The following is a 10,567-nucleotide window of genomic DNA, read 5'->3' as shown; positions in this document are numbered from 1 at the left end:
TATTAGACCTCAGAAGGTGGTCATGTTCTACTATCTGACTTATTTCTTAGGTTATAAAATGGTTTTCTTTATCAGCATATAAGATACCAAGTGGGAATCCCTGAGAATAACGGAATGAATCTGCATCAGAGCATCACTACGTGCTCTAACAGCAACATTCCTCTGGGATTTAGAGCAATTTTGTATGAACTTGAGATAAAGATTCAGGTGTCCAGGAGATTCCAGATTCAAGATCCAGGAGCTTATGTTACTTGCACTGCTGAATGCAACTAGAGACTAACAAGATGAACTGTTTGACTGGACGTGCAGCTGGGAAAGGACAGAAGCGTGAAGCAAATGGCTGGTGGTTTCTATGAAGGACATAAAGAAGCAAATGTGGAAATATGTGGTTAACGCAGTTTACTTAGTCCTCTTTTGCAGAGCAGACAATCTAGTAATGTCAGTGCTGGCACCCTTACACTACCAATTTTGATACTCTGTTTTCTACTGCGAAACAGTTGTTTTAAAAATTGTTTACAAAGCTGTAGATAAAGTGACATCAGTGTGGCCACCAGAAAAAAAGACTCCTGTCTTTTTGAGCAAAATAAGCAACCATGGAATGATTCAGAAAAGATAAAAGGATAGTCTGGATTATGGCTTTATGATACACCTCATGGCCTCCAGCTGCTGAGTTTCAAATACCATCCCAGACTTGTGCTCCTCACCAGGCACTCTAAAACTAGTCATGTGTTAGCTTTAGGAATATAAACTTACCTCATGTGGCTAGTAAATGGAACACTTTCAGGGATAGTATTGGAGTTAATCAGTGAAATGAGTTAGTTAGTTATTAAGAAGAAAACCTAGCTTTCTACGATGTAGAGTTATGTGCTAGTGGAAGCACATAACTGTCCTCTTGTGTGATATTTAAAACTAAGACAAATACAGCAGTAATGTCTAAAAATGATTAAAACTTGACAGGAAATTATTAGTGGGAAAAGAACTGATATGAGAGTGATTCTGAGGCTAATTAATCCAAGGAAACAGTGGACCAGGTTCTCCAGAGAAAGACAGTTCCACTTACTAAATGAGCATAAGCAACATATATTCTGTGAACAGTCAAGACACTCAAGAAACCCATAGCATTTATTAAACCCTCTTATAAATGCCAGCAGGTGATTCCTGCACCCAAGTACCAACCACGTGTGCTTTAGAAGCAAGAAGAGTCCTACACAAATATCTTCAGAGCTAGAATATTCTTCCAGGCATATGGTGTCCTAAGATGCCAGACCAGCTCTAGTGATCTGTCCCAGCAGTTCCTTCACACCTGCTGCTCCTACATGATGTAGGAAGCTCAGAGCATGTTGACCAGTTTGAAGCTTCCTACTTCTGTGGTAGGGATAACACTGATGAAGGTTTTGTAAAGAACTGCTCCTTTAGGTAGATGACAGATCACCTCCCTGCTCTCACTGCTGCGGGGTGGAGGTACATAGACCTCTTTAGTGTATCTCACAATCCCATCCTCCAGAGCATAAAGTGTCTTGTTACGTCCCATCCCCACCTAGAAGAGGACAAGCACACCGTTAGAAAGGAAAGCTTGGAGATGCACCACTAAAGCAGATCTGATCATCAGTCTGCCTTGTTTGACGTCTTGGCTTCAAAAGCAGCTGCTGCTTTGTATTTTAAGATAATAGCTGGAAGCAAGTAATGTGGTTTTCTTTTAATTCCACTCTGAAGTATAGAACCTAATTAGGTTACAGAAGTCTTTCAGGATATTCATAACTCTCAGTCCTTTTGCAAGTCACATGCACACAGATTCGATTCTAAGCAGGCTTTGTGACTAAGGAATAGCAGGTAATGAAATCAAATTTCAGGATTATACGGAATATTGGGGAGGAAATTAAGTAACATTTTGTAAGAGAAGAAGCACTGACTTTGGGACCCTGTTGTGGTCTGCTGTTCTCTTGAGAACTCAAAAAGAGACGGAAAAGCAACTTACATGAGCCCCTGGATGCCAGCGTATCAACCGCTGTGTAGCCAAAATGTTGCCTGCGTGCACAAACACACCTGTAACAGAGTTGCACAGTCAGATTGCTGGGGAATTTAGCTCCCTCAGGCTCTGGAGCTGGCAGAATACAAACAGTTCTAGGACTTACAAAACCAGCCTTCTGTGAGATTTTATACGGAAAAATGACTTCAAGTTCTAAAAGCATCTAAACAAAAAAAAGCAATTGGCAAGAAATAGAGGGTAATTGATGTACAATGTCGAAAAGCAATTCTAATCTTTGAAAAGATTACATGTAGGGTATAGGGCATTTTCTGTTTGCTAAAGGAATTTGTTTTATTGCCTTTTACATTGATTTGTTTTCACCAGCAAACCTACTAATTATTAAGCACTCAGCTGAATGAATCTGTACTTTGGCTTCTGCTAAGCCTCATAATTCTCCCTTTTGTAAACATCTAAAATGCCCTGCTTTTGAAAACAGCATGGAGTAAAAGTGCATTTGAGTTATTGGGTGCCCCACAGTGTACTCATCCTTCTAGACTCTCCAGAGAGAGGTAAAGTTAGAATCAAAGTATGTTTTCTACAGGCAATTTCAGCTGGCTGCATGGAGGCCCATCTGAGAGGGAAGCTGACTCACCCTACCCTCCTGCTGGTGACTGCTGTAATTGTTGATGGTGAGGTTTTGCTGAACCTAATTTCCCTTCTCTTGAAAGAGAGCCCTGGCCACTCTCCTTCTGAAACACTTGGCAGTTACACATCTGACATGTGTGGCAGGGGATATCCTGTGCAGAACCCACTGGAACACAGATAAGACTACTAAACAGATGCCTTTACTTACCATCTGCTTTTTTGGCTCCATAACGTTTCCCAGGGCTGCGGCCACCTAAATTTTTTGAGCTGCCCCCAGCTTTCTTAGAAGCACATCTCACAGCAATCAGGCTTGTTCGTGGAGCAGCTAGAACTAGATTTGGAGTGAGAACAAAAACAACAAAAAGTCTCAACTGAAAAACTTTAATCTCTTCCTTTTAATGTTGAAAAAAGACTTTCAGTCAATATAAATTTTAAAGTAAAGACAAAAGAAATGAAAAAAATTTTCCCTGAGAAAAATACTAGTACTAAGTTAAGTCATAGTTAGACCACCATGGACTAAATCTTCTGCAAAGAGGCTACATCTCAAGCACTGCTGCTACCCAGGGGAGAATAAGACTCTTGGCAATGGTGTTAAAGGATGTATACAAATTTCTATTCCAGTAATGCCTTGTAGATCTATGAGCTACTGAGGTTACTGGTTGCTTTGAGTAAGCAACCTTATACAGCTTTGAGAAAAAACAAATTGTGGTCTGTGAATTGGATTTACTTAGTCTCATATGTAAGACTACAAAATGTTAAGATTCCTATTCAGGAAAGTATAAGTGTGGATATAATTACTACACTGAACAAAAATAAATTTAAGCATTTTATACAGCTCCTTGAGTTACAATCAGGACAAGTCAAGGAAAAAGAAGCAGTTACAGAATCAATATCTGTGGAACACAAAGTATCATTCACACCACAAAGTTTGTTCTTCAGGAAAAAAAAAAAAAAAAAGCACTTTCAGTAAATACATTGATCTTCTTATCAAGAAAGCTGACCGTTCAGTGAACATCTCTCTATAAAAAAAAATACTGAGATATAATTACTTTTTTTACAACTCTGTGTGTGTGTGTGTGTGTGTGTGTGTGTGTGTGTGTGTGTAGTCAGCAGCCGTACCCATTTTTTTCTAAATACCTCTAGCCTCTTCAGCAGCAGGTTAGTAAAGAGTAGCTGTCATAACATTATTGTTTCCCTATTCAAAGCAGAAGCACTGAGTTCATTTAATCTTAATTAAATTATCATAGATACTCAGTGAGGTAAAATATCGTAGCGAGGAGGGAAATCACTCTACATAGAATGGTTAACTTCAATGCTTGGTACTTGCTAAGCACAGAAAAGGAGCTGAGACTTAACAAATTACAGAGAAATGGAAAAAGATGAATGGGGTTTACAAAGTTTAATATACACAAATTCCACTGAGTTAGAATACAGTTAACTTTTATGCAAGAAAAGAACTGTAGTTGATTCCAAAGTTACATTTTCTGTTGTACGAAAAAAAAGCTGGCTAACAAAAAGTAAATCTCAATGCATTAAACACAGGGGAAAAGCAGTCTATCCATAGAGTGAAATACTGAGAGATAGAATTTGCAGTTCGATAGAAGTCACACTGGAAATCAGTGTTAGCACTTCAAAATGCTGACCTCCACACAGGAATTATGGCAATATTCCTAACTGTAACACTTCTGGATAACAAAAGGGATTTTTAGGCATCCCAGCTATTGCACTGCACAGGGACAAAGCGCCCCCCCCCCTTGCTGTTTGATCTTTATGTAGTGTATATGAATAGTGTTTTTTCCCACAAGTGACTTTTTTTTTCCCACTTCAGGACAGTCAAGCAGCGGATCAGGCTGCCAGAGAGCTTGTGCAAGCCTCCATCCTTGGAGGGGTTTTGAGATCAGAACCGATAAAGTCCGGGGCGACTTGACCTGAGCTCAGGGCTGGCCTTGCTTTGAGCAGGGTGAACCAGAGACGCCCCCGAGCTCCTCAGTCACCGGATTACCCGGCGGCGGGGCAGCCCCAGGCCCTGGCCCCCTGCCCCGTGGGCGCTGCCAAGCCCGCGCAGGCCAGCTGGCGGCCTGAGCAGAGGGGAGGCCTCAGCACCGGTGGCGCCGAGCCGCCAGAACGGCCCCCCCCCCGCCGAGCTCCGGTTCCCGCCCGCCTCAGCCACGCACTCACAGAGCTGCCCCAGCGCCGCCATCTTCCCCGCGGCGCTGCGTCTCCTCCGCTTCCGGCGCGCGCGGGTGGCGGTTGGCCCGAACGCGCGCGCACGCGCGCGTTCGGGCCAACCGCCACCCGCGCGCGCACGAGCGTCCGGACCAACCGCCACCGGCGCGCGAACGTTCGGACCAACCGCCACTCGCGCGCTCTCCCCTCAGCGGCGCGGCCGTTGCTCGGACGCGTCCCCCCGTCCCGCCGAGGGAAGGGCGCGCTGAGGATGGCGGCGGAGAGTGACGAGGAGGTGCTGCCCACCTTCGCCTTCCTGCAGCAGCCGCCTCCGGCGGCGCAGCGGGCCGTGGCGGCCTGCGGCTCGGACCCGGAGCACTCCTCGCCCCCTTCCCCGAGGCGGGGAAGGGCCCCCGGCAGCCAGGCCGCCAGCCCCGGCGCGGAAGCGGTTGTGGTGCTGAGCAGTGACAGCGAGAGCGAGGTAGAGATCGTCCCGCTGTCGGAGAGGCTAAAGGGCAAACTGCACAGCAGCGGGCCTTGCAAAACTAGCGTTGTGCCTTTCGAGGCCCCCCAGCCGGGCGGCGGCGGTACTGCAAGCAAAGCTAGGGGAACTGAGCTCTGCCAGAGCACTGACCAGCTGGCTCCTGAGAGCAGGGGACAGCCTCTTCCAAAGTCTTCCGAGGTCCAAAGAGCCCTATCATCGTCTGGTGAAGTGTCTTCTAGTGGCCGAAACGATGACATGTGCAGTACTGGGAGACCACCTTTGTGCCCACTGCCAGACTGTTTGTCAGACTCTGCACCCCAAAGCAGCAGGTTCTTGGGAAAAGAAGCAAGTCTGGAAACATCTCCCCCTCCAAAGAAGTCAAAATATAGTCAGAAGGAAAGGGAGGCAGTCTCTCAGGCTGCATGGCAGAGGAGGAAGGAGCGTGAAGCACGGAAGAGGCAGCAGGAGCAGGAAAAAGAAAGGAAGAAGGCCCTTGCCAAGATGTTGAAAGCTCAGCGACCAGGGGAATGCCAGAAATACATAACAGTGGTGCTAGATCCAGGTACTTCTCCTCGCATCCTGTATTTGCCTTATATTAGCTACCAGCTCTTGCTATGGAAACCTGATTCATGCACCAATTTCAGTTCTCTTACAGATAGAAGGTGGTGGACAGGTCCTCAGTGCTTTGCAGTCTGGGAATTATTCATGTGTGATTGAGAGTCAGGCTGTTCCCTGCAGCATCACTTGGAGGAGAAGGGCTGTGTCATCTCAGGTGTGGATGCAAAATCTTGATTTTCTTGCCTTTTTCTTCCTTTGCTGTTTACACTAGATAGTAGTAGTCATTAGCAATCCAGGTAGCTGTCTTCCAGATTTCTTCCTACCTCAGAGCTCTGAGTGAGCCCCAGGTTGAGTGAGTTGTTATGCAGTCTATTGATATTTTGTTGTTGTTGTTGTTTTTGTATCTGGCAGATTGAAGAAGAAAGTAGATGGACAGAAGAACCAAATATCCTGGTTCTACTTTGCTTGGAGGAGTTTTTGTCCATGGTTCATAACTACAAACAAGTGAGATTGCTTATGACTTTTTTTTTTGTATTCTTTGAATATGCCTTGCTGAAAGGGTGATATTTGTCATCTCTTTTCATGGCAGGAAGGTTTTAATGTGGGAAGGAAATGATGATTCCAGTAAACTAAAAATTTGGTTTTAGAAGCCAATACTGAATCAAAAACAAGGTTGTATAATGCAAAGCTATCATCTGGTACAAGCTATCTCTTCTAGTTACAATTTCTCATAGATTTTTGAAGAGGTAACATTGTCCTAGTAGATATTGACAGATCAAGGGTGGTCTTTACTGTTGTAGCTTTATACTGGATCAAGTATTGTCTGTGTACAACCGATATACAGCCAATATAAACACTGCTTTGTGTATTTCTGTTAATGAGATAGGAATGCATTTTTGCGCTCATGCCTGTTCTCGAATTTGTTTTTCAAGAATATCACATAGTATACAGATCTGATACTGATAAGGATGGAATCCAGAGCTCAGTACAAAGAAAAAACTCTATAAATATCCAGCTCTCACAATCTACATGAATAGAATCTCCTTTTCTGCTATGCTGGGGGAAGGCTTGAGACTCAAACAAGTTTCTTTGCTTATCAGCAGGCTCATTGTCCTTCTAGAGTAGGAAACTAAACAGTAGTCCTGCATGAGGAGATAGGTGAGCAGACCTTTTCATTGGCAAAGATTCATATACAGAATTGGGGCCATAGTTTGTTCTGTTCTAGAGCTGGGCTGCCTAGAGTTGGCTGTATAACTCAAATTGTTTTTTTCTTTTGTTTGTTTGTTTGTTTTTTTTTTTTCTTCATGTTGATCTTTTCAGGAAGTCCAGGGCTGCTCAGAAGGACAGAAGGAGACATTACAGAGCTTTGTGGCTCATGTGAGAGAGAAAATGCCTGGAAAGATTCTGGCACTGGCAGTAGTTGGAGTAGAAAATTATTTCAGGTCAGGCTTTTTTCCCTGCAAAGGTTTTTATGTTGTCTCTGACACTGAAAAATATCATAGGTATTAATTCCTTCTAGCAAAGACTAGAACATAAAATGTATTCCTACCCAGAACTACTCTACTCTTTGCTATGTAAGAACAAAAACAAAGGTCCATCTATCCTATCACCAAAATCTACCAAATATCACCAAGTATCTTGGGTAGAGCATGAAAAGAGGCAGAAAGTGTAGAATACTTTCTCTGAACACTTTCCTGGCTCCCAAAAATTTGCTGCTGAGGAATTTCCATGATCAGAGGTAATGTTTTTGTATTTAATAGTCACTGACAGTTGACTATAGTCCTTGACAGCTTCTGTTTCACATCTGCTAGTAGGGATGTTGGTACTGAATTGTTAGGCACTCCACAGCAGCCTGGTCTTCCAAGCTATTTGTGCTGATGTAAACTCGTGATCTTGTCTTTCTCTTAGCTCTCTAAGAGCTCCGTCAAAAAAGAGATTACAACAGGCAGTAGTGAATGGAGACCAAGCAGAGGAACAGGGAAAACGGAGAAAAAAGAAAACTAAGGATTCTGGTCCAGATGTGTCCAGACTGGATGTGGAAGACGTGAGTACCTTTTGAACAGATATGAAGCAGTTGTCTCTGATCTTGTCTACCACTGATAGAGCATTTGACCCAATCATGCTTTTTCTTGGGTTTTTCTTTGTTAGTCTGTGGGTTGGGCTCTTAGGATTTAGTTCCCCACTGTTCAGTTACATGTCTGCTCTCCCAGGGGTTGACATGTCTCATTCATCTTGATTCCTTACAGTGAAATACGAATCTCCAAGTTAACATTTCTCACCCTTTGTAGCCCACTAATTAAATGTGCAAAACAGTATCGTCCTAGAATGGGACAAGAGCATTTCACTGAGGAGCTAAGTCAGCTGAAGTGGCACTAAACTGCTGTTCTGCAAGCTGGAGACAGACTGCCCCTACACAGCTGAGTGCCTCAAGCTAACCGTTCACATAATAGGGCGAATGTGGATGGTCTTCTCCTACAGCAGATGCAATGAACCCTTTTTTGTTTCAGACAAGAGCAGAGTTTGATTGGATAAGAGGATGAATTGTTACATTTATTGTTTCCACTGTTGTTTACAGGCATTAGTGGATCTGCTGCTGCACACGCAAGTCCAAGTCAGATTTGCTGAGAGCTTGGAGGAGCTTGGAGAGTTTGTCAGTATGTTCACTAAAGCAGTAGCTGAAGCACCATACAAGTGAGTGAGCAGATGAGATTTTTTTTTAATATCTTCTTGGGAGAGGCTTTACTTTCAAGATTACTGGGAGGGAATAACAGGTATACAGTTGTCCTGAAGTGCAACACAATATAATGAATTTTAAAGGAGCAGGCAATGCAGAACAACTGTTGATTCCACTTCAAAATACGGTTACTTCTTAGAAATTGATGATGTCATGCCTGGGGAGGGTTGAGGACAGACCTTGATTTCAAGTTGAACTCTCACTTTATGTCAAAGTCCTGTCCTGAGTCTGCATTCAGGAGCAGGAAGGCAATGCAAATAAGCTTGGGGCTGTTACAGCACCAGTTTTTATTTTTCAATATGTAACCAAGACAGATACTACTAAGAATGAACCATTTAGCTGCTTCCATTGATAAGGACAGCAGCACGTTAAGCAGTGGTAGCTTGGAAAGCCATTTTGTGTGGTCTTGCGTAATCCTTGCGTTCCTGTCATGGCAGCTGTATTTTAGGTCTCGGACATGAAAAGAGATGTCTTAACAATGCTTTTACCTGCCATTTTTAGCTTTGTCGACCTGAAAGTGAATTCTTTTTCCCACTTTGTATACATATTGGTTTGTATTGGGATTGTTTCCAAGTACGGGACTGGTTCTTTTCCTTTTTCAACAGGCCATGTTGTCTGGGCTCTTTCACCCTTTTACAAGGAAACTGGTAAAGTATGTAGAGAAAATATGATTACATTTTTAGCATTTACTTCAGTGCTGATGGTATCTAACAGTGCAGAGTGAGAAATGTTTCTCTTCTCTTTCTGGCCATATGACGAGAGATGCAAGAATAGGATTTCTGTCGAAGCTTCATTGTCTTACTCGTCTTCCCATCCTTTGTTCTCAATAGGCGAGAGCAAGAAAATACAGGATTCTCTTTCTACTTAGAGAATGAGTGGTGCAGAGGTGTGAAGGTGGATCATTCTGGAAAGGGTCTCTTAGAAGTTTGGAAAAGGCAGATACAACAATTAAACCGGGTCAGTTCCGAGATGGCTGAAGCTGTTGTGTCTGCGTACCCTTCTCCTCAGCTTCTGGATCAGGTAAGGATACCTCACAAACACTGAGCACTGTGCATGCCGTCAACTAGTGTAAGGAGTGGAAGAAATCATTTAATTGGCATTCAATTCTGACACATCAATTCCATATGAACTGTTTAATAAGGTACTGAAAAAACTGATTGCACCCACTGCTTTGGTTTTACAGAGCAGGTTACTGAGGAGCTTAAGGGTTTCCCTTCAGTTAAGTAAGAAAAGCCAACAGAGTCTCCCATCGTACACCCAGCCCAAGTTTACATGTTCGCTCCTTTCTATTGTAGCTGCATGCCTAGCAATCTTAAGTGAGTTTGTTCTGTTTTAATGAAGCAGTGTGGGTTCTTCATCTGCCTCTGATCTCACATCTGAAATCTGGAGCGAGACTAGGTGAAAATTGTGAAAGAGAGCAGTCGCTTTGATGTTTTTTGAACAATGGATGCAAGTGGATGATACCGTCATTTGTACTACTTTTAGGCCTACAGTAAATGTTCCTCAGAGGAAGAGCGGAAAAACATGCTGGCTAATATCCTTGTACACCGTGGTGATGGTGTGACAGCCACCACCCGGCGGATTGGACCAGAACTCTCCAGACGAATCTATCTGCAGATGACTTCCCATGATCCTGATCTCTGTTTAGATTTCACTGAGTAACCCAAGGGATGAGGATTTTTCTGATTGCCTGGATTAAATATTCATCTTCCTCCTGGAAAGAAGTGCTTCAGTAACAAATGGAGTCATGATTCCTAGTTTAAAGACTTAAACTCATTTAGTCTTTGTTATGGTAGAAGAAAGTTGGATAAAATTGCTAATTGGCTGGAGTTTAAACAAGAAAGATGGTGAATATCTTCCATGAGAGCATGATTTTGACATGGCTATAGCACTGATAGTACTTTCCTATTTGTAAAAAAATGGAAGTAGCATTTGCTAACTTTGCTAACTTTTGCTTGCCCATGTGAAAAATTTTATTGCAAGAAGCAAAATGCTTCCGCCCCATCATCCACTA

General features: G+C 43.2%; 2 protein-coding genes across 2 annotated transcripts; one reads left to right on the top strand and one right to left on the bottom strand.

Annotated features, from left to right (window-relative positions):
* Positions 1 to 1,103: 1,103 nt before the first annotated feature.
* On the bottom strand, positions 1,104 to 4,838 carry MRPL27 (mitochondrial ribosomal protein L27). Its single transcript, XM_062591667.1, has 4 exons — positions 4,790 to 4,838; positions 2,820 to 2,942; positions 1,976 to 2,043; positions 1,104 to 1,537 (listed from the first exon to the last, which is right to left on the bottom strand). Exons 1-4 carry the CDS (start codon positions 4,809 to 4,811, stop codon positions 1,331 to 1,333), a joined length of 420 nt encoding a protein of 139 aa, XP_062447651.1. The 5' UTR covers positions 4,812 to 4,838; the 3' UTR covers positions 1,104 to 1,330.
* Positions 4,839 to 4,919: 81 nt separating this feature from the next.
* Positions 4,920 to 10,277, top strand: EME1 (essential meiotic structure-specific endonuclease 1; the record flags this gene model as incomplete). Its single annotated transcript, XM_062592105.1, has 8 exons — positions 4,920 to 5,823; positions 5,906 to 6,033; positions 6,231 to 6,323; positions 7,140 to 7,261; positions 7,728 to 7,863; positions 8,395 to 8,510; positions 9,384 to 9,573; positions 10,039 to 10,277. Coding segments are annotated over 8 exons (1,866 nt in total), but the record flags the coding sequence as incomplete, so codon positions are not given.
* Positions 10,278 to 10,567: the final 290 nt, after the last annotated feature.

This window comes from Rhea pennata, chromosome 19 (genome assembly GCF_028389875.1).
Source record: "Rhea pennata isolate bPtePen1 chromosome 19, bPtePen1.pri, whole genome shotgun sequence".
Lineage (NCBI taxonomy): Eukaryota > Metazoa > Chordata > Aves > Rheiformes > Rheidae > Rhea > Rhea pennata.
This window is presented reverse-complemented; position numbering and strand designations above follow the sequence as displayed.